General features: G+C 39.0%; 1 protein-coding gene across 8 annotated transcripts in view; it reads left to right on the top strand.

Annotated features, from left to right (window-relative positions):
* The window catches only part of PPM1B (protein phosphatase, Mg2+/Mn2+ dependent 1B), a 56,961-nt gene that overhangs the window by 14,738 nt on the left and 17,740 nt on the right, over positions 1 to 24,483 (top strand). For 4 of the 8 annotated variants that reach the window (XM_082756312.1, XM_082756310.1, XM_082756306.1 and 1 more), the window contains exons 2-5: positions 9,729 to 9,873; positions 17,623 to 17,690; positions 19,495 to 20,358; positions 22,385 to 22,502. In XM_082756312.1, the coding sequence (XP_082612438.1) occupies positions 17,649 to 17,690; positions 19,495 to 20,358; positions 22,385 to 22,502 (1,024 nt within the window). In that variant the 5' untranslated portion in view covers positions 9,729 to 9,873; positions 17,623 to 17,648. Of the gene's footprint in view, positions 1 to 381; positions 499 to 2,393; positions 2,745 to 9,728; positions 9,874 to 17,619; positions 17,691 to 19,494; positions 20,359 to 22,384; positions 22,503 to 24,483 lie in introns of all 8 variants that reach the window. The other 4 variants (XM_082756309.1, XM_082756308.1, XM_082756307.1 and 1 more) reach the window with 4 other exon arrangements.

Here is a 24,483-nt window from a genome sequence, read left to right as displayed (position 1 = left end):
GCACCTGTGAAGCATATGCAGGCTCTCGCACTGTCACAATGTGTTCCTGGTTTAGAAATGACTTTCCGTACACCTATTTGAGGGTGGTGCAGATGATGGTAATCTTTTTTTTTTTGGCAGATACTGGCCATTTAATGGTTTAACTTAAATCTCCTGCTACATTTTACCTCTACCAAACAAAAGGCATTCATGTATGAGGTAATACAGCAGAAGATTGCAAGTAGGGACTTCTTGACTAACTTAACCACTTCCAGTGGTTCACGTGTTTTCTTGGTTCCCCTCAAGAAGTTGTTATTAAGCAGCTCTTGAGCTATGGATTGGATTGAATAATGCGTTACCCAGGAAAGAAATCGGTCAATTCTTCCATCTTACTGCTTTCAGATCCAGAGGCTCTTCCGGTTTATTCACCCCCTAATATACAAGGAAGAGTCTCTAAAGTGAATCCTTATCAGAAGGACAGAGATCTGGAAGAAATTTGACTTTTGCACTGCGTTCAAGGTAAGACTTTCAAAATTGTCCATGATCAGATGGCAAAAAGCATGAATACCGAGGCTTGCGAAATGGAGCTACTTCTCATTTGTCAGTTTTCTTGCATATTATACTTCTCCTGCAGAATATTATGAATAATTAAGCATTAAATACCGCATAATTTTGTGGACATTCGTTATGATCAGGTGCATAAAAGCGAGCTGTGTCTGCGTTCTTTAACTCAAACGGTTAAGCAAGTTGGTACGTGCAACTGGTGTTTGCTATGCAAAGCTGGCTTTTGGTAGTACAGGTGTTCATACTTCTAAAACCGATACACTAATTTGCATGATAAGAAATGGAATGTCTTACTGAAGTGTGCATGTAAGCAACCATCTTTGGTTTAGTGGAAGGGCCTGCGCTGAGCTTGTCGGAATTTCTCTTTAGTGCAATTATAGCTGGAATTGCCGTGTTCGGTCAAGTTCAAAATATCAGGGAATAACTGTGGAATCAGAGGGTAGGAGTTGGAAGGAATGGTAGGTGCGTGTATTTCAGGAAAGCCGTAGCTTCAAGCACCTGTACGGTTGTCATCTCCCTGCAAATTAGAGCTCTGGTCAAGTGGTAGGAGTCATTAACATCAGTCAGCGGGGTGATGCCATCGCCTTCAGCTTCTGTGCACAGTTTAAGAAAATGTTTAATAAAACGTATCATTCCCAGCCCCCAAGGGAAGAATGGAGAGTGCATCTAGGTTTGGGGAGATAAAATGCATTGCAGACAGTGGAGTTCCCTCTGGTGGGACCAGTTTCAGGGAGTGTTGGTGGACTCTACTGTTGACTGGGCTAGCATCATATTCGTGACACTGAGAAGGTGTTTCAGAAGAATGGAGACAGATACTCCTTACAGATAACAGATTGTGGCCTTGTATTCCCCTCATCATACAGTGTCCAGCTGGAAAACAGATGGTGGAGACCTTCATGTGGAGTCGGAAGGACATAAATGTTTTGGGAACTGTAAAGTACAAGTAGTGCCTAATGTAGGCAGCTGGTTGCCTAACGCCAGCCCTTCAGTCTTGTAGGGGCAGTGAGTTGGGCAGAACTACTGAAGCTGGTGCTTATTTTGCTGAATTCAGCACTCGTTTGAAGGTTCAGGTCAGCAGGCTTTTGTTCACAGAACTATTTCTTGTTTGTTGTGCCTCTGTGGTTCCTTTTTTTTTTTTTTTTTTATGTTGCAGATTTTACTGAATTACCTGTGTAATCCCCAAGCTGAATGTTTACTTTGCTTTTTAAACTGTTAAATTCATCAAATTCTTCCAGTTATCATTCTGCAAAGGCCTGAATACTTATTAAGGGCTCGCAAAAGGGATAGTCTTATTTCCCCCCTCTTTTATTGTATGGATACCTAGTTTAGTCCAGTTTGTTAGACCTGGTATAAGCATACATACAGCTTAAGCTTGACATTTGCTAAAGAAAGACTGAGATGCGAGCCTTGGAAGATCTAGATATGTAATTTTAAATATCTTGGCACATTGCCCCTATAAACAGGATGACAGCGTAGGGTGTCTACCCCCTTGCTACAGTGCATGTGTTGTCTTCCTCATTGTGCTGTGAAGGTGGCGTTCCCAGCCAGCAGTGTTGTAGGAGCAGTAACCTTTGTGGAACTGGAGATGGTGTCTTAATCTGTTAGGCAAAACTGCCTGCAGCTGATGTCTGACCTGATGAATAGCATAAAATAAACATTGAATTATTAACATGCTTGCTTCCCGGAATCCTTTTTGCTGTCAAGTCTGTGTAGACCTCTCATAACTGCATCGACTGCCTGTAAGCCCTTGAGCCCCATCTCTACTATTGATTTCTTCTGAACTGGCATGGTCTTTTTGCATGTTAGTTTTAACATTCTTATCGCTAAAATTGCCCTTTGAATTTTTGCAGGTATATTTCAACATGTATTATAACACTTGCGTAGTGGCAAAATTAAAACAGTCATTGCCTCGATAGATACATTTGAAACTTCTTCATTAAAATACATTGTAAACCAAAAGAGTTTAAATGGTATTGATTAAAAGTGAGTCGAACTGATCTGTTGTCAAACTGAAGTTGCACTACTAATTGGACAAAACTATTCGAGTATTTAAGCTTGCAAGTTGCGAAATGACTGCTGCTTGCCAAGTACTCCTCTGTTTAGATGACAAGTGAAGCAGTTCAGATAGCCTCAATGCAGATACCTGAAAAAGATTCCATGTGTCCAGGCAACGATATTGGAGACTGCTGCCAGAAACAAAGGTAATGGAAATTTGCTTCACTCTGCAGTTCCTAGAGACAGTGATTTTTTGATTAGACTTCAGATTTTTTTCTTAGAAAGCTTCTTTAACATATAGAAGAAGTAGAGCATGCTATCAAAATGCAGGGGACAGTACCGTGTTCTTGTACCTAATCTGAAAAGCCATCTGTGGTCTGAAGCATAATTTTCTGTAACACACTGGATTGAATAGTGCGTACTGTGGGATTACAACTCTAATCGACCCTGCTACGGCATGGGAGTCTATCTATCATTACATACCATGTAGAACCAGCTGCTTCTCCTAAGCATTGGGTTATAACTGACTTCCTAAAAGCACATGGCGTTCCTCACTTGAAATGATCAGTTGAACTGGGCTGAGTCAGGAAGGTGATCAGCCTGTGTTGGCAAGGAGAGTTCAAGGCCGATGAACACACTTAAAAATTTTAAGGTGTCTTTTTAAGCACAGTCTCTTCACACTATTACAGTACTGTTACTGAAATAACTTTGCTAATAGGTATGAAAAGTTTCTTAGCATGGAAGAGATGAAGGAAAAAACGAGGTTCTAAAACTAATTGAGGTATAAAAATAACGATGCATCTGAGTGATTCCTATTTGGAGGCTTCAGTTCCTGTATTACTTAAGTATTTGATTTTAGTTCTTTTGCAAGTTTGTGTGTGTGCGTGCGGGCTGTTAGTTGACATAGCAGATGTTTGAATTCTCTCTTTCCAAGTTTGCTTTGCAGTAAGCATTGAAAGAGCTGTAACATAGTAAGTGTTAATGTTTGTGCTCTGTTACTGATTTGAAAGGTCTGGTGATTCTGTTACGGTGCTGAATGACCTTTTTTAGCGTTGAAGTGCTTCTGTGCATAAACCTATAAATGGATCTATTTGTGGTGTTTTTAGTCACATTACCAAGTGGCAGAGGACTTAATTCTTTCTGATAGTCATCTGCCGAGAAGCTGTTCTTCCACTCTGTGAGCATTTCCTCTGAGAGACTTGCAGTGGTGTCACTCTGAAAACTGTCAGACTTCCTGCCCCTATCCACAGCTAGGGCACGTTGGAACACAGTCAACTTCTGTATCCTAGCAATAAAACAAGACAATTATGTCACATTTTCTATATGTCTTCATCCTACGATAGTTTGCAGTCTGTAGCAGTGGGAGTTCTTCATCTGAATGCACACATTTGCTACAGAACTGACCGATCTGTTGCTCTCTCGCATGTTTCCTGAGAACTGCTTCTGTAAGGGTTCTTTATGGTCTTAAGATTTATTTTTTTTTTTTGAATGGCTTAGCAAGAAAGGGCTAAGCCGTTCCTATTTCATAATCGACAGAGCAAGTTTTTATTCCCAAGTTTACTTCTGAATGTGAATAATGCTGCGGTTTACTAACACCTTGTTTTTCTGCTGCGGAAGGGTCTGACGAGCTCAGCATGTTCTTTCCGTACTGCTGGAGTAGCTAGAGAGGGCGAGACAGCTGGCTCAAGTGTTAAGTGAGGTGCTGTTGCAGGATGTGCCGTGGCTGAGAGACATGCCATTTCAGCCCAGAGGACTTGTGAATAGATGTCATTTGATAATATCATGAAGCACAAGCGTGGTGAATTCTTTCTCAGAATGTTTGACAGTGCTTAGGTTGTGATTTCTGTTCGCTTGAAGCAGAGGGATATTGACAAAGCCTCAGTAATCCACCTGCAGTGACTGTATTTTTCAGACGTTGATTTGAAGGCCAGATGCTCACAGAGGCAACAAATGGATGGGTAACTTCAAACTGACTCATTAGCTACTGCTGCTTATCAAATTAACGAGCAAGATGATAATAAGGTTACCTCATGGGGATATGCCATAAGAATTTGTTCAAAAGATGGGCACTTCACGAACAGTGAACGGGATTCTGGTGTTGCCTGTGCAAGTCACTGGTGTGCCTGAGCTGAGTTCAAATCCCTGTCAGGAAGATGCGTGCTGGCAGAGTCTGGCCTTAGCAATTAAAAACAACCAAACTCGGGTCCCAGCTGAATATGAACACTTCTACCTGCTACTCCTGAACTGCCATGGATGGCATAATGCGTGTTGAGAATTTATCTGGCATTGTGGACGTAGTGTATGATAACAGCTATTAGTTCAAAGTACATGTTCCAATGTACAATCAACTTACAGTTCTTCTTTGTAGTCTCAATGTGTTTTAAGAACACTAGCATATAAGTGTAATACATTTTTAACTCTTGAAAATCATCTCCCTTCTTACTTCTGATAAAAAAAAAATCAAATATGAAGATTTATACTTGGATATTTTTACTGGAGCCTGTTTGGTTGCCTTTGTCTTAAGCATACCTGAAACTGGACGTTGGAAAAGATCTTCAGCTTAACTGTTTGAGATGATTTGATCTTTGTGCTTGATTTCTTCTAATCATAGCTGAAACCAAGTGAACTCTTGGATTACAGCAGAACAGAAGTAAGTGCTTGCTAGTGAGCTCCCAGTAGGTGAGCGTGGATTGTGTACGTGTATTCACAATTCTAGAAAGGCTGGCTTGCAGTGTTTCTTCATCTTCTGCTTGTATAATTCAACAGAGTTTGAGTTACTCATCAACTAGATGAACAGTCTCTGCTTCAGGCATTCACTTACACCAGCAGAACTATCTACGTGGCTGAGTAACAGGGATTAATGTGGAACGAGCTGCTGATAGCAAATATTGCTCAAACTGCCCCTGCTGCCAAGGCATCTACATAGCCATCGTGTGAATTTTGTGTTCAAAAACTTACCCGAGAGAGCTGCAGACTTGAATTCAGGAATTCAAAATGTGCCTGGCAAATCTGTATGCAAGATAGGTCTGCAGAAAAAAAGTTGAGAGAGTCTTTTGTAACTGTTTTCTAGATGTATCAAAAGTCAAGTTTGTGGTGCTGTGACTGAAGCCCACCATTTGTGAAGTAATACTTAAAAGTATGAACTGAACCGGACTGCCAAGCCCCTAGTATTACTGAGGTTTGTACTGCTGCTAAATACAATGCTAATCACCTGTTCCCCTTGGAAATTCAGGCTTGAATAGTTCAACTGATTAACTTGCAATTTAAACGTTGCACTGTCAGCTTCAAACTGCTGATCTAAATATTCACCAGAAACCCAAGTAAATTTACTGCAAGATACTTAGCATCGTAAGAAACCCTCAATTTTACACCTTTTCGCTGCATTTTAGATACCACTGTACTTTTAGCAAAACCTGGATGCTAGTTCAGCTGCTTGAAAAAGGCTAAAGCACTTAACTTGCTTCTTACAGGTCTTAATTTCAAACTCTTCTTCATTCCCTTTTCTTTAGATGTTGCACTAATTAACATTTTGATGGAACTTCAGCATTTGGGTGGAAAAACATTAAAAAAAAAAAAAAAAAGCTCAGTTTTGGTTGATTCATGATATTGTTGTATAGAACCAGGAATCACTCAGCAACTGCCGAGAAAATTCATTCATCTTGTCCTGTAAAAGATGAACAACTTGCTCTTTGGAGTGGAAGTTGTACGTTGCCTCAAGTAGTTACACAGACATTAATTGCTCGTTTATGTTTGGGCTTTGCCATATGTAGGTAAACGAAGAACTACTGCGTGAACTTGCACAGCTACTGCACTCCTTTGGTACGTGCTCTTTTTTACTGTAAAATCAGGTCACTAATGTCTATGTGAGGAGGGGGATATTATCTTAGCTTTACCACATGTTGACAACACGCAGTTGGGAAGTTGCAGGATACTGCCTGACCTGCAGTAAGCTCACGGGATTGCGCTTTTCCTTCTCCCTCTGGTGTCTTCTACTTCTGTAAAATCTTTTATTAACTTCTGCATCACCCGCAGTTCAGAGGGATGATGTCAGCAGTGGTAGTATTTTGGTGTTACAAAGCCAAACACGATACATTACATTTCACTTCGTTTTTCATGATGCTTAGGGAGTGGGGTTGGTTGGTTTTAAAGCAGCAATGATTTGGTTGTCCTTTACAAAGCCAGCTGCAGCTGTTTGTGGAACTGCGTAAGAAATGTATTTCTGGTGCTCGGCTGACCAGAATCTGAAGACTTGCGAAGGACTGGACAGTGGGATGTTTTTTGCTTGCTTTAACATTTGGATTCAGCTTGAAGTTCATTAGTGCTTTACCATCAAGGTGGTTTGAAGATGTATTTAATGATCAGAAAGGCTAGCATGTGCTGCTTGCCCTTCTGTAAAGTGCAGTGGTGGGGTTCTTCACACTTGTCAAGATTCTTGCCTGCTTAGTGTGTTTTTTTTAACGTGGTTATTGCTGACTGTTGGTTTTAGTTCTTTAGCAGTGATTTACTTGCAATGGCTCCGGCTGTGTAGTCTTCTGCATCTGAAGAAAATGCTGTTAAGCATGGTGAAACTCAAATTCTTTTAGCAAAGGGATGTTTTAGTCATGCTCAATTAAAAACTATGCTACTGCAGGGTAGAATCATAGAATCACAGAATATCCTGAGTTGAAAGGGACCCATAAGGATCATCAAGTCCAACTCCTCACATCACACAGGTCTACCCAAAACTTTAGACCGTGGTACTAGTATCTTAATAGCAAAAAAATGAAAACAGAAACTTAGTAACAAACTTGGTCCTACTCAAATAACTATTTAGACATGCCAAATGTTCAAGGAGCACATATTAAGCATTTTATACGTTATAATTCTCTTAATGCCTTTAATGGGAGGCATTCAGCTTTATTTTCGTGACGTAGCTTATGGTTGTCTACCTATGTAAAACCATTTCATTTGCTTATATCAGCATTTTCTGCACCCAAGTTTTTGGGGTCTTGATTAGCTTGTTGTCCCCAGGCTGCATCAGGAACTGAACTATCTCCAAACAGAATAAAAACCTGTGGCTTACTTAGAGAGGTAAGAGGCACTGCTGCGCAGAAGTAACAGGAATCACGTCCCCTTGCTGGGCAGTGTTCAGCGATGGGGCATCTGTTGAGGTATTTTTGTCTTTTCTGAAACACTGAATACCCCTATTCCACACTTCTGAGAATTTGGGTGGACAGAATTTGTATGAATGGGGACATATTGGGGTAAGATGCTCTTAGCTCCAAATGTCTCTCTCTGAATCCACCCTAATGTAAGTGTCCAGTCGCCGGGCTAGAAGTCACCCTTGTCAGATGAACATTTGCACATCCTCTGTAGAGCAGAAGAATTTGGGATTGATCAAGACTTTTGCTTCTGGGAAGCATAATGCTTGTCTTTGGGTCAGTGTTTGTGAGTCAGCAGCTTCCGGAGGCTGCTGGAGTAGCATCAGAAGAAGTGAGGGTGGAGCACTTCATGAACCTGCCCTGTAGCCTCGTGGTTAGGGCCGTCTTCTGGAGCTGGGGGAGGCTGGCTGAAGGGAGTTGTCTTGGGGTCGTGTTCTGCGTTCGTGCCCCGGTCACTTAAGAAGTGCTGATGTACTTCAAAAGAGGGAGTTGTGCTGTTACCTGCAGCTCTGTGAATCCATGCTTTTTGTGCCTTATTTTTTTCCTGAAGTTCTCAGGTGTAGAAGAAAATTTAATTATTTTTTTTTTTTACTGATGGACTTTGTAACTTTTTTGGAGGAAAGCTTTTCCTGTGTGGTCCGGTACAATGATTTAAGACATTTGGTGTCTAGTTATTTCAGAATAGTTCTTCAGAGTCCATTAATAATTTAGCGGATGCTGCTTAACATGTAGTTTAGGAATACTCAGAGCAAATCTGAATTGGCAGCAGCTGCTGGTTCTGCATTTCTGGCACTTGCCTGAAAGGCATTTTCAAGCTGGTTCAGAGATCTAAACCTACAGAAAGGAATCGACTTTTTCTGGCTTAGCTTGATTCATTGAACCATCCATCCTGCTGTGGTGCCTAAGAGAGAATGATGGGGAGAACACAAGGGCTTGCAGCAGCGTGACATCATGCACATAAAACTGAGCCCTTACGGCTCTTCCTCAAGCAGTAGCAGAGTATCCCTTCTGTATGAGAATCAAAACTGGTGCTTTGTGATGCTTGAAAAAGACTAGTTACCATTTGGAAGAGGCAGACCGTCATGAAATGTTGTCACAGCTCGCTTCTTCAGTCCCTGGCCTTAAAGTCCAAGCCTGCAGCGTGTCCCCTTTGTGCCTCCTTCAGCCCAGCAGCGCTGGCTAGGCTTTCAGTGTGCTGTAATCAATCGAGAATCACAGCGCTACAGTACGGCTTGTATTTCCCTCCTGCCCCAGACAAAGCTGGCTGCTATCCAGAATTCTTCCTGGGGTAGTTCCTTCTACCAGTGTACTGTCATGGTAACTTTTGTAAGATGCAGTGGTTTGTAAGGTTAAATGTGTAGTCTCTGATCCATGAAGGAATTTGGGCATTTGCATCCTGCTGAAAATAATGGGATTTAGATGTCTAGATGCTTGTGGAGATATGTACGTTTGAATTGTTAGTTACCTGATACTTCTGCATTTGAAGCTGAATTTCTGATCAATTTTATTGAAACTACATTTAAAGATGTATAATGATTGTTATTTCAGAGGAGTTCTAATACTTAAAAAAAAAAAAAAAAAGAAAGGCACTAAACTTCAGTTGCAAAACCCCCATGCGTTTTTACATCTAAGCAGGCAAAGTAGAGAGTTTACAAATTAGACTTACTGCACTTGGTGGATTTCAATTTTGTCAAACACTGTGAGTACACTGTCACTTAAGCAGGTGAACAGCACTTCTGTTAGCAGGCATGCAAAAGCTGTTCCTTCTGTAACTCAGTTTAGGGACATGAATGTCAGGTAATAGGCTAGATGGCTTTTTAAGTACTAGATTGTGCTGGTGAAGGAAATTAGAAAAAAATATATTTTTTTTTTCTTAGCATTTATCTTAAATATTCTGTTTAGAGACTACATTGAAAGTTTTTAGATATCCAGACATAGCTTTAGTTCGTGCACTTCTGTTTTTAGTGAATACAGCTTTTTCTTAAATTCATGTACAAATCTGTTGTATGCCATCTGGAGTAGCTAACTGCTTTCTTTGTTTCTTTCTAGGAAATACCAAAATAAAGCAGATGTTGTGTCCTGTACTGTTATCTCAAGGTTTTGCAAGTCATTCTGTTATGTGCTTCTTGGCAGCAGGAATGTAAACTAATTCTCTCAGCACTGAACTAGAACCTTGACAAGGTTGTGATTACAGGTAAGAACTAATTCTGCCTCTTGGAAATTTATGGGAAGGTATAATCGCTTCGCTGTGTTCTAATTTGCAATTTGTAATTGACTAAGTCTTTAACCATAAATTTGAGAACAGATTGGGTAAAAGGATGTTTTTTCTTCCTTAATTACATTTGAATTTTGCTTAATCCTGTTTAAAGTAGGGAGGGAGAAAATATAACAAAGTATAGCTTCTCTTTGCTACAGTACAAAGCACTGTTAATAAATGGAAGAAATGTAATTTCTCAACACCCAAATGCATGCTGACCCAGATCTTGAGGAGGCTGTTTTCTCACACAAAAGATGGTATAGTGTCAGTCAGTCGTGAAGTGTTTTGCCACCGTGAGCTGAAATCAGCTTACTGTCTGCATGTGGCTTTTCTTCCCCTTGAGGTTTGTACTTCCTTAAACGAGCTAATAGCAGCAGTACTGCTTAAGTTACCCTTTTTAATCAGTTACAGAAAATCTCTAAATTGTTGTTACAAGTCCACTTCAACTCTTGAATGACCTTTTCAAGGGGAAAGGTTGATGTCTTCTTCCAGGTCAGTGAAAATGTTTTGGCTGCTGGTTTTCTGTCCTGACTTTATCTGACAGGCTGCGAGGTGGTGTTGATAACTCTTGTCCCACTTTCAGTCACTATCTGCTCAACCTGTGTGTGGGGAACTAAAAATCTGTTCTTTTACTCCCTTTTTAGAACATGATAAATGCTACAAAGCAGTATTAATAACGCACAGAAAACAACACAAATCTGTCACAGAACCTGCATGTTTTGTTTTTTCTGAATGATGAACTTCTGTTTTTAAACAGGGATTGTGTGTTTCGAAGACTATCCATCAAATTGCTTTATTGCACATGCTGAATCTGCAGAATTATGCTGAAGTTAAAGCCTTTTAGTCTTGATTTCACCCTTTGGTATCTTTGACAGGATGAGTTGTTTGCCTTAGGCTGTACTTCTCAAGAGTGTCAGGACCAGAGTCTGGGATGTTGATATCGAGCAGTCTCGTATGTCTTATTCTGAGGTTGGATGATGCATAGGTCAATGACGAGTTTGTGCCAGGAAGGTGGCATGGATTGTCGCTGCTGTAATGAAAGGTTCAAATGTTTTGTTTTCGTGGGTTTTGGTTGGCTTAGTTTTCAGATGTGGTTGTTTTGTTGTTTGTTTGTTTGTTTGTTTGTTTTAATTGCATAATTTAATATTTATATTTAAATTGCAGTGATGTAACAGGTTGAAAAAAAGCACAGCTTCTTATAGTGTCATTGACTAATTTTTTGCTGGAATGGACTTTTAGCATTCATCTGGCCCAACCCTTGTGTTTTCGTCCGATTTGTGTGTGTGAATCAACAAGTCATCCCTCAATTAAGTAAATAAAGGGTTTAGTGTTTTACTGTGGTTCTGCAGACCTGCTGCAGAACAATTATCCTGGTCTTCCAGAGCTAGTTGGGAACAATTAATTGATCGTATGAATTAGGCATTCATTTCTGCCTTATTCTCACAAAAATGTGTCTTGCCTAATTAAACGAATGTTGAAAAAGATGAGAGAAGTTGTTTTAAATGCATAAATTTAGGATAAGGAAGAACTCATTTTTAATGATGTACTGCTTTGTGCTAATGAGTAAAATAAATACTTCAGTTTTGATACCCATGATGTATTGGCTGAATAGTGGCTCTTGCTTCAAAATTTTACATGCTATTTCCTTAATAAAACCTGGCTGGTGGTAGCTTGAGAAGGTACAAAGTAATTTTAACACATAAAATAGCTGGTTTTCTATTGAATTTAGAGGAAGAAAGAAGATTCTATGTAGAAGTAACTACAAACTTTATTTAGGGAAGGGTCATTCTTATACTAAATCAGTGCTTTGTAATATCCAAATGCTGTGCATGTATCTCTGTTTTTATTAGTGCAGTTCAGAAGGGAGAATGTGGCTTATTGGCCGCAGGAAGTAGGAGCTGAGAGAGGCGAGCAAAAGGAATTTCAGTTCATATTGTGGTATATAAATATTCATAATGAATTTGTCGTAGTATGGTCAGTAGGAAAAAAAAACAAGTACAGTGCAGTCCACTGGGTGGTATAATAAAGCCATGCCTTGTTGTAGAGGTCGAGTTAAGGATGAAATGTGACTTCAGAGCTGATGAGCTTGACTTGGTAATATCTGAACCAAGCAGACACATTTCACTTAGGTGCCTGTGCACCAAACTCTTACTTCAGTATTCGCTTCCTTGTGCCATCTTGGTTTGCACAGAGATAGCTTGGCTTGTAGATGCTTGAGCCTTCACTGTTCACCTGGAGGTGTAGAAACAACAGTATGTTTGTTTTGCACTGTCTGGACCTGATGTTGTTGTACTAAGTGAACCAGTCTGGGTATTTGTGGCTTACATGTCACTTTTCATATGGTTAATCTCTAACTCAAATAAAACTGGTGTTTCTGAGATGGGGATTATGTTTCCCAGACTTCATTATGTTTGAAGGAAATTTTGATAAAGAAAATCTGAACTTGTTACCTAGAAAACTAAGATGAGTGACATTAAATGAAGAAATTTACTGCTCTAGAGTATTTCTTTACTGAGAATGACATCTCATCTGCATTCCTTTTCTTTGGCAAGTCCCTAGTTGAGATGCCAATACGGACTGAGGGCTGCTAGATGTCAGAAGCCACACAAGCAATCACAGAACTATGTGTAGTTAACTAGCGGGAACACTGCATACTTTTTGTTTGCATCTGACCACACAACTTTGTGAATTTGAACTCTGCAGTTTATGTAAGGGTGATGCTGCATGTACTGATAAAGGCTTGGTGACTGTAAAATATGTCAGCCTCAGCATTGATGATGGATTTTGTACTATTTGCTGTGATTGCACAGGTAGGTTCAGAGTCGACTTTCAAGTTTCCTGTTTCAAGACACCCACTCATCTTGAGTGTCTGAGGTACGATCTGTCCCTTTGCATCTACCAAACTGCATTCCAGAAAAATAAGCCACAGCATAAAAGCGTGGAACTTACCCATGAGGGACAGGCAGTTGTCACATAAACCAGTCTTGAAGATCTGCAGTTATGTGGCTTCATTCATGTTTTAATAAGGTACAAGAAAGCTGAATGTTAATTGAACTTCTGGAAAGGTGAACTTGGACATATTTGTCACTTTGTGTGTGGTGTATTTCACTTGCTATGCTATGAGTGCATATTTGGTAGTTCCTTATGCTGCTTGTGCAGATCTTTGTGTAGCTTTGTTTTATACCAGTCTTTAAACTTAGTTTCTCAATAGTTATAGAATTGAATGGGAGAGCATAATCTAAATAAGTTTTGAGTTAAAAAGTGCTGTGAAAGTGATTTCTAGAGCTAGTCACCTTTTCTTACCCTGTGACTTGATGACAAACTGAAATCAAGGGGCAAATTAAGGTTTGTGTGTGGTTTTTTAGCTTCACGCTTGAAGTTCATTTTATTTCAAATCTCGGGAAACAGTTTCTTGGTCTCCTTGTGCTTGATTTGGCGTTGAGGGAATTCAGTCACCTTCAGCCCTTAATTCTATTGCGATACTTTGTTAGTAGCTTAAGTACATGCACCCTGCACCTAGCACTAAATGTACCCCAAAGCTTAATGCACAGTGCTTCCGTGCGTATTTCTGATTACATAACTGCATTGTCTGCCTCACAGGAACTTTAGAATCTCAAATTTTTGATGTACCAAGCCATTTAAAATTTATCTGCCACTTGGACCACAAGCATACGTATGTTTGTAGTGTTAACAATCTAGCTAAAAAGGTACTGGGTCCTTAAACTAGCTCCTGGTGCTCCTTTTTTACTTACTCCCAGAGTCTTCCCTGTAGGAGGTTACTGCTGTCTTGGATCTGCTGGCTTCTAAATCCAGTACAGCCAAAGTCACAAAGTTCTGAAATATTAAAGCCAATTTTGCACCTCTTCAGTGAGACAATTTGAAGAGCAGCAGCAAAAACATCTCAGCCAGCACTTCTGAAAGAGAAGAAATTGCTGGCACAAGGCAGTGGTGACTAGCTGAGGCATAGCAAATTCTGTTTTCAGGAATTGCTGCAGACATTGAGAACGGATGTAAATCCACGGCGTTAAAGACCGCCCGTGATCGTTTAGTACCTCCAGACCAGCTTTTAAAGTAGCTGAAGCATAGTATGAAATCTTGCCTCCTTTTTATCTTGCTGGTTTAAAAGTAGCGCAGTGTGGGTTTTCTTGTGTGTTTTTGTTCCAGCCTCCTCTCCCCCATAACAAAGGTGCAGAAATTCATTTTGGAGTTCCGGCTGTTGCTCCTGGGCATGTATCCTGCCAGCTAGTTGGGGGCTAGCTGGCAACATTTTCAGCTTTCTGGTTTAAAAGCTTATTGCACTTGTGTCAGGAAAAGGTTTTGGTAGTAAGATCTATATTAGAGGTTTATCTTCATACTCAATTTCTTCGTATCAGTACAAAGTGAATCTTTGGTCAGCGCTATCACTGGGACCAGTTCTGATGTTGACTCCCAACCTGCTCCTTGCCCACAGGTTATTTAAAAACAAATAAAACAACTCAAACCAAACAAACCCCCATAGTACATGGGCATAAGTAACAATCAATTACTGGCTTTCTTCACATTTCGTTTTTTAAATGAACGTTTAATATTAAGATCTCACTCTGAAATTCCAATAACTGCAGTTCAGGTCGTGCCTGTGCTGTAGTACCTGAAGGTATGTAGCTGCTCCAGCCAAACTTCAACTAGAGCTATTGCTCAGAATTTCAGTATCTATTTGCCTAATGTAAATTGATGTAGTGCCAGTATTTTTTAAGGTCAGTAAGTCAAAAGAGATCCCAAGTTTTCTGGGATCAAAATAGAGATCTTTGAAGATTTCACTCATTACATGAACTTTTATTTACCTACTTAGTATAGTCTTGTATTTACTTGAATATTCTGTCATGCTGCATTTCTCGTGTAAATGGAGAGATACTCTGAACCTCCACAGATAGCAAAACAATCTACAGTGTGCATGTGTGCATTTGTACAGGCACATCTCAGATACAGAGTGTGTCTCTTTCACACTAGAGAGGAACTTTTTTCAACAAGGCCAGTTTAAATCTTTTTAGTTAAACCAGACAAACTGCTTCTTCCTTCACTTCCACTAAGCTTTGAAATTGTCATAGGTATTGTGATTTGTCACTTGCACTTTTAGTATCTAGTGCAGCATTTATTTCTGTGGAAACATACTTTTTTTTTTTTTTTTTAACAGAAGGAGCACATGTGTATTGTAACAGGAAACTGGCACTATTTCTTTTCCACAGCACTGACTTATTAAAAATGGCTGCCTGTGGAATGAACCCTTCTGAGGAAAGAGATGTTCTACAATATGCTCTAATGACCTAAGCCCAAAAGGTCAATGTCTGACCCATTGTCCTTATATGAAAAGACACGTTATTGTCTTTGGGACTGTTGGCTATCAAAGCAGTAGTTCTTTTTGGAACTCTCAAGTGATCTGGAAATTATTTTATGGTATCTACAAATGCATGGGTATAGACTGTATTATTTAATTACATTTTTGTATGCCTTCATGGCAACTAGCAAATGTTATTTCTGCCAGTTTAATCTATGTGGGAAGAAGCATGCTTTTATTTTAAAGTAGCTTCCTATTCACCCTCTGTGATAGAGTGGAAAATAAACTCATCATGGATATTCTGGAGCTGAGCAAGAACTCTTTACCATTTTATGGGTACATCTTGGAGAAAATCAGAGGGTGTGGTTGTTTTTCTTTTAAGCAGAGAAACTCACACTTGTTCACAGACCTGATATTTAGGACTGTTTATTTTAGGGCTGATATAATGCAAATATAAGTATTCAGTGCGTAGCTGTGGGGAAATGGAGACCGACCACAGATTTTTCAGTGTCAGAAGGTGTGGTTTTCGGCTTTATGCTTTCTATTTCCATACCTCAAAAGTGTAGATGACTTTGATTTCCTAGGACTGAACTATTGTTTGCCTTACCTGTGTATTAGATAAGGACCTTATGTAAAATTTACATCAGATAGGAAACATTAGGGAAGAATACACATTTGGACTTCAGAAAAGTATGTCTTGGGTTATTTATTTATTTTTTTTTCCCCCTGGGAAAGGAACGTCAGGTTTTTTAGAGACCTGCAGCATTGAACTTGATTGGAAATGACTTAATGATTAGTTTTAAAGTAGAGATGAAGAGCGTACAGTAGAGTGCTAGAGCTAGTGCTCTAGCAGCATGTTGCTGAGATTCCTCTGAAGGCCTTACAAAAGCTACTGTTAGTAGTTAGTACATTATTGGTACTTAGCAGGTGATTTTTTTTTTTCCCTTCTGGAGGTGAGAAAACTATTGCAAGAAGGGAAACCGAGGGTTCCGTTCTTGATCTGCAGAATGTATGTTGCTTTAAAGAACTGGCTGGTTCTTTCTTCCATGCTCAATAAATGGTTTGACTTTTTCAGCTGATTTTCAAGCCAACTGCCGCTTTGTGTAGCATACATAATATATGCAATGATAGAAAGATTTCTTCTATGTATTTGGTATTTTTCTTTAGGACCAGCCATAAGCTGATACCTAAACTTACTGTTTACATATTGATTGTAAGTTTGTCTCTACGTCCTTTATTAAATATGTGTAATATTCTAAATATCTTATGTAATATTAAAAATATATTTGCAAATAGGACAACATTTCAATTTTTTACTCATTCTGAGCTGTAAGAACTCAATTCAGAAGCTACTTATGAAACAGATGAAGCTAAGATGTGGAACCCGTGCTTTTGACTTTTTTATTAAACAGTATAAATGCAAATGTATCAAACAGTCAATAGTCAGGTCATTGGCTTTTGTAGCTAGATGAGTTCTGATCTTCTTTATGCAGCCATATGATTCCTTACTTCATTCTCTACTATCCTAGATAGTAAGAGATCTGTAGATAGTGACTGCAGAGAGAAAGAGTACAGATAACGGGGCTTCTTGTTTGTGGAATTCCTTGGATAATACCATAATATTGGATGGACAGGGAAGGTGGGGGGACTTAGGGGAGCTTGGGGATGGAGAGTGGGTGTTTCAAAGGGCTTCATGACTGGGAAGTCTTCTGAGAACATTCACTGCTGGTCTGAAGTCATTCTTGCGTTTCGTATAAGATGTGCCAGTTAATTATCAGTTCAAGGGGATGGCACTCCTGGCTTTGCTTTACAAAGTCTAGTCTGAGAATTTATATACAAATTCTGTTAATATGTAAATTATATATATATATATATATATATATATATATTATATAGAATAACTATATATAATAACTAATTATATTTAGAAACTATAAAAACTGTATAAAAATTATATAGAGTAAAAACAGATTCGCAGCAACTTTGTAGTGTGTTCTTGTGACTTGAGTTTACTGTAGATGCTGCAGCTGGAGATGCGTACCTTGTACATGGAATGCTCGTTTTGGAGCACGTACAAAGCTTAGGGTATATTTCTTTAGTCACGCAATTGTTATTTTTTAACAGCAGCTTAAAACAATTTACTAAGTACAAGACTTGTGTTCTAATACCAGACTTCGTGATAGCAGAAGATTGGTACATAGAGATAATCAACTAGTCTGCAATTACAGAGTTCCCTAACGTGAATGATCAAAATCATGGTAGTAGCTCAGAGCCGAGCTAGAGGTGGGTATTTGCACAGTGTTAGAATTTACACTGTACATGCAAAACCTCCATTTCCTTTAGCTGATTAGTAAAGAAATCTTTTCCTCTAGCAGATGTGTCTAAACTCGGAATCCAATTGATGATGTTTTATTCTACATTTCTGAAAAGATCTTCAAAAGAGGTAACTCTAAGGCTTGTAATTAGAATATAACATGGTACTTGAACATAAGAGCCATCTGAATTCTGGTGCTTCTCAGCTGGTTTGATTTAGCCAAGTGCTTTCACTTTTTTTTTTTTTTTTTAATAAAAAAAATACCAGAACCATGTTCATCCTTCTGCAGTGTTAGTAGCACTTGAATTAAAGATCATTAAACATGAATTAAGGAAGTAAATTAAACTAAAGAGTAAAGCAGATAGGGAGTTGCTGCAATATTTGGAGACGTGTCTAAATTTAGAGTAAGAGTGAGAAATACAGTTCAAAAGAAGTATAGCTGGGGACTGAAGTCTTGGTCTACAGAATAAAGGCCATCCTCAGCCCTTCATGGAGGCCACTGGAGCAGAGTGTGAGGTTTGCATTATCTGGTTGAAAGTTCTGAAATGACCCTGGCAGGGTGGGGTGAGGAACCTAGCCAGAAGCTTTTCCTCTTGCAGTGTACTACTTCCTTTCATCTCTCCTGTTAGAGCAAGCTATGGATGATGAAAATATTTTTAGTGGAGGGGAATGAAAGAAGAAAGGAATCATTAATCTTTCTGACATGGTAACAAACTCTTATAGTAGTTTATCGTGACTCCACAGGTTTTTGGTGGGTGCTAGTGTGTGGGAGCGCTAGTGACTGACTTGCTCGCAATCAGTCAAGGCTCTCAGATTTTTGCTGGTTGAAAGTTGCTATCGTTTTTACAGCCAGTCGCTAAGGGTTTCATGGGGCAGTCATTGTTAGCATGACAAGTAGTTTTCTGAGTTCTTGGAGGAAATAAAAAAAAGTACTGCAGGGTATCTGGGTTAAAGAAAATATTCCCTGCTGATTTGGTGAAGTGCAAGGTGTTTTTTCAGGCCTGCATAGGATGACCTATTCTCGTATAGGAGAAGAAGTTGGAAGTCCTCTGAAGCTTCAGTGTAGGTTACTTGTATCTGCAAGCTTACTCTCTGAGGATGCTTCTCACGTATTCTGAAGCTGATCTCCAGATGTTGAGGAGCTAACTTTCTGTGGAATATTTTTTTCCCTTAGAGGGCTCGTAACTGTTTTGACTGGGTATGTTTTAAAATGAAGATCAGTGCATCTATGAACTTAAAACCACATGAATGTCTTTTAGGGATGGTGACAATTGAAATGTATTACAAAGCAGGAAGTAATATAGTAGGAGAATCCTGTGAAAAGTTTTTTTGTGTCAAAGTGGGAAATGACTTACTGTTTCTTTGGAAGTGCTGTAATCATACTTTCCTTTGGTGAGTGGTCTGCATTTCTCTATTGTCAATTTTGCCATGCTTTGAAGATTACAGAAGGGGCACAGTACATGCAAAGCTAGCAAGTCAGTTGGTACTTACTTATGAAGTATTAGCTTTTCTTCATGCCCTAGTGAAAATGGAAGGAGAGTAAGAGTAATATGGATGTTATTTTTCCAGCAGAGAATGACAAAATTGGGCTGCAGAGGTATGTAAAGTACTCTACCTTCATACGGAGAGCCTTCTTGCACATTTTAATTTTCATGAAGTAGGTCTTAAAGACAAAAACAAACAAAAAATCCTGTGCACACAAAGTAGATACCAAACTGCCTGAAAGGCGGACAGGGGTCTGTAAGTTCCAATTTCATTAATATAATTTGTTATTTATCCCTCCCTCCACCTTACAGTTGTTTTTTGCACATGTGCATGCTTTGTAATACGTTTTATAAAGAAGAAAGGGAAGGGAGAACAAAACGGGCATTGCTGAGTGAACTTAGATAGCATGGTAGAATTATAACTAAGATTCTTCTTCTCTGTTTTCCAGATTCGTTATTGCATAAACATGGGTGCATTTTTGGATAAACCAAAAACTGAAAAGCATAATGCTCATGGTGCAGGGAATGGCTTGCGTTATGGCCTCAGCAGTATGCAGGGATGGAGAGTGGAAATGGAAGATGCTCACACAGCTGTTGTAGGTATTCCTCACGGCTTAGAGGACTGGTCCTTTTTTGCTGTCTATGATGGTCACGCAGGATCTCGTGTTGCAAATTATTGCTCCACACACTTACTAGAACACATCACTAACAATGAAGACTTTAGGGCGGCAGAAAAACCTGGATCTGCTCTTGAACCTTCAGTGGAAAATGTCAAGAGTGGAATCAGAACTGGCTTTTTGAAAATTGATGAGTATATGCGCAATTTCTCAGACCTCAGAAATGGGATGGACAGAAGTGGCTCAACAGCAGTGGGAGTTATGATTTCACCTGAGCATGTATACTTTATCAATTGTGGTGATTCACGTGCTGTTCTCTATAGGAATGGACAAGTCTGTTTTTCAACACAGGATCACAAACCTTGCAACCCAAGGGAGAAAGAGCGAATCCAGAATGCAGGAGGCAGTGTAATGATTCAGCGCGTTAATGGTTCATTGGCAGTTTCTCGAGCTCTGGGGGACTATGACTACAAATGTGTTGACGGTAAAGGCCCTACAGAACAACTTGTTTCTCCAGAGCCAGAGGTTTGTGAAATTTTAAGGGCAGAAGAAGATGAGTTTATCATCTTGGCTTGTGATGGAATCTGGGATGTAATGAGCAACGAAGAGCTCTGTGAATTTGTTAAGTCTAGACTTGAAGTATCAGATGACCTGGAAAAAGTGTGCAATTGGGTAGTGGACACTTGTTTACATAAGGTATGTAACTGTGTTCTCCAAGCAGATGTTCTAAATGTATCTTCTGTTTTGATGGGTACAATGTTAACAGCAGTTTCTGGCCTAATCTTCCTGTTCTCCCTGCTCCTACCCTCAAACTTCTGTACCCATTTGACCGTGTCTTTGCTGAAAAGTGTACAGCCTCATCCTTTGTGCTTGGAGAGGTGATGGCAGTAGCAAAAATAAATGTTTAGTGTAATGTTTGCATATGGTCCCAGCTCTAAATTTTGTTTTCAACTTTTAAAGTGAATGATTTTTAAAAACATAACTTAAAAAGTACGTTCTGTGCAAGGTTTGTATTTTTCTGCTCTTTTGAGTTGGGTGGTGTTGCTCTCCTTTGCATAATATCTGTGCTTGTACTACTATCTCCTCATCAGGGTATGTTTTGTCTATCATCTGAAGTGGTGTCCTCAGCAAATTGTTGTAGCTCAGATGCAAAAGTAGTGCTTCTTCATCTGAGCTTGCTCACAGTCCTCAAATTCAAAATTCATTAGGAGATACTGCAGGTTGGTCTGCAAACATTTGTCGTTTCCAGCATTCCCTCAAAAGTGTAACTCATACTATTGCAAATAAAGTTCCTTGATGAAGCCATAGACCAAACATGCCGTTTTGAGGAAGGTTTAAAACTTAGAACTTACCCTTTACTGTTTAATTGTAAGTAACTTTTTTGGAAATAGGGTTGTATTGCAGTATATGTCAAACGTTTTAAGATTGGTTTAAATGCCCTGGCTTTTCTGAGCAAGCACTCGATCAGCTTCATTAATGACTTGTCACTCTAGTATACTTTCAGGAAAGCAATAGACATAACCTCATGCTTATTTTCTAAAGTAAGATTGTGGATCTGAGCAGTTTGTGGCAAGATTAGAAGGTGTTCAGCATGTGCAGTATTATCTATTGTAAAATATGAAGTGTCTCCATATGCTTGATACAAAAAGGAATTTGGATGAAGTCCTGCATTGGGACTTTGGGACAAGTCCTACATTCTGAAGTAATTTATTCTGGTGTTGGTGTGCTACCTAATTTCCTTTGAAGAATGAGTTGTTTTGGTAAATGATAGGAACTGCCCGGGGGCTGGCGTTACAGACAAACAATGTGCAGTGAAAAATGGCACACAAATTTCTGGTTTAGTTTGGATAAGGAGCTATTTACATAATGTTTGTTAAAGATGTCAAACTTAGCTCAAGAATAGAGAACTTGACAGAAAGTGCAAGAATAGAGAACTTCACAAAAAAACAAACAAACAAACTTGATTTTAAACCAGGAGTTCAAATTGCATTTTTGCTGGATCTCTTTGTTTTTAAATTTGAATTGTAATTTTTAAATTTGGCTACGGATTGTAATTTTGAAAGGTGAGGAGGAAAGTGGTATTGGAGCTTACTAGTGAACAATTGGCATTAAAATTATTATCTGCAAAAGCCGTTGGCTGATACTGTTGAGCACAGGATAGTCTGTAGTGTTAGTTTGGCCATGCTAAGTGAATTTTTATTTTGTAATTTACCCATTTTCCTCAAGGTGCATGATGTGTAACGTGTGCTTCCTACTGAACAGCCATAGTGAATGTTTTCAAAGCTATACATTAGTAGCTGAAACTAGCTATTCTGGGAGTTCAGAATATTCAGCATTTCATTTTGCAACATGAATATTTTTTTCATTTCCTTAAGGTTAACATTAAATGACAGTTTAATTTCTGGCCTGTTTTTTTTTTTTAAATGTTGTTTTAAATGGTTATTTTATATGGAAATGTTATTTTTAAACAGTTGGCATATAAAGTACGTTAAATAATTTCAGCTTAGACTAACAATGTAAAATCAGTGAAAATCAATTTAAATGAGTAGTTTAGTTGAGAAAGAGAGGTTGTTATTAATCGAAGACTTTCATTGCAAGGCTTCTTTTTCCCAGGTAAGTCTAGGATACAATACTCTTAAGTAAAAATATAACTGGTAGCAAGAATAGAAAAAGGAAAGATGAAATCTCAAGAGCCTAACTCTTCTTTTTCTTTGTCGCATAGGGGAGTCGTGATAACATGAGTATTGTACTAGTTTGTTTTTCAAATGCTCCTAAGGTCTCAGATGAGGCAGTGAAAAAAGATGCAGAGTTGGATAAGCACTTGGAATCACGGGTTGAAGGTAAGAAAACCATTTTCTTCATTAAAAATGCTGTCATAATGTTGTTGAGCATAAAACCAAAACCAACACAAGCCATCATGACTTTATGATGAGGAAAAATGTTGTAAACCATACACCACATGCATTTTCTCAATAAAACCCTAGATCTTTGCATTTTGTTTTGTAAAAACAGAAGTAACCACTGACCTTACAGAGGCTTACATCAGCTAATTAAATAGTGTTATTGTTAGTGTTTTGCTTACAAAGGGATGCTCGTGATACGTGCTCCATTTCTTTTGTGGAAGCTTGACTAAAAGAAAAACCTTTATCTTTTTTTTTTTTTTTTTTTTGAAGGGACTCGTAATTATCAAGATTGTTTAAGTGCTTTTGTTTAATCCAGTTGTGAGTTTGTTTTGAAGTGTCAGTTTGAAAAATAGCTTATGAAAACTTGTACAGAGTGTAACTGATCAGTGACAGGACCCGCGGGAATGGGGTTAAGCTGAGGCAGGGGAAATTTAGGCTTGACATCAGGAGGGGGTTCTTCACAGAGAGGGTGGTTGCACACTGGAACAGGCTCCCCAGGGAAGTGGTCACTGCACCGAGCCTGTCTGAATTTAAGAAGAGATTGGACTGTGAACTTAGGCACATGGTCTGAACTTTTGGGTAGACCTGTGCGGTGTCAAGAGTTGGACTTGATGATCCTCAAGGGTCCCTTCCAACTCAGGATATTCTATGATTCTATGATTCTATGATCAAAATATATCTGAATACAAGAGCCTTAAATCATCCTTTTGGTTCTGAATGCTTACCAAGTGTGTGTGTGCATGAATAAAAGTTGCAATAAAAGCAAATCTAGATGTTTCTTGTAGAGGACTGAACTTAATCACTAACCAGTTTCATTTATTCACTGATTTTATAGTTCTTTTTATTCCTTCAAAGAATTGAATACATTTTCAGAAACAGTTAAAGGAACAGTTGAGCAGAATGAAAGGCTAGCCCTTGTATGTTTATTCCTTTTCTGCCATGTTCTTAATGTCAGAAAAACTGACTTTCAAACTATTGCTTCTGTTTGTTATTATCACTGGCTAAGTCTGCTCTAAGGTTGGACAAAAAACCTGTATGTAGTGGCTTCTGGGGCTCTTTATTCTTGTTGATTAATTTAGTGATCCCGGTATAGCTCAGTTTGGTAGAACTGACTGAAGTTGGTTGTTGATATTGAAAGTTTGCCTGTTTGTAATATTGATCATCTGTTGGCATAGGCTTTTGCAGAATCAACCCAAGCATGAAAAGAACTGTTCCTGGAACAGTTTGTCTTGATGTTGCATATGTGGCTATGATACTGCTGTGAAAGAGCTTCATTAGAGAGAAACAGTCTTCAGAGGTTTTGAAAACCTGGTTGTTATCATTCTGTAACTTCTGTTATCTAATCAGAAGAGCACTGAAGAACGTATTACATACTTCATATGCGTTGACGTATGATGCAGCTTATTGATTTATCTGCTGCATCTATCGCAGCGGCAGTGTTCAGGGGAAGGAGATGGGTTACGGAAGAACACACAGGCTGAGAAAGAACATTGAGGTAGTTTGAACCCTTTATTGACTTGTTTCAGGACAGGACTAGCATATTCTGATGAATATATCCAGGTTTAACAGTGCTTCATAAAGAGGTGGACCCTCTTGTAGACAGACAATGAGTCATGCAGCCACCTTAGATGGATTTGTGCCAGGTGCTGAGACCAGTGTTTCAGCATTGTACTCTTTTTTTTTTTTTTTTTTTTTCTTTCCTGATAGTACTCTTTTCATGTAGAAAAATGCAACATTGGCACCTACAGGACTGTTCAGTAGTGTTCTGTGGAAGTAATTGTAAATTTAAATGCCAAGGTGTCTGGGAGTTAGATGACTTCCTGCTGGTTCCCACCTGCAGTCTTGAGACTGCAGCAAGGTCTCTATGACATGAACCACAGCTCTGAACGCCAGCTGCCTGAGCTTGAGCATTCTTTGT

Source organism: Aythya marila (genome assembly GCF_965140915.1).
Source record: "Aythya marila genome assembly, chromosome: 3".
Classification (NCBI taxonomy): Eukaryota; Metazoa; Chordata; class Aves; order Anseriformes; family Anatidae; genus Aythya; species Aythya marila.
Note: the sequence above shows the minus strand (reverse complement) of the source record. Positions and strands in the feature narration are given on the sequence as shown.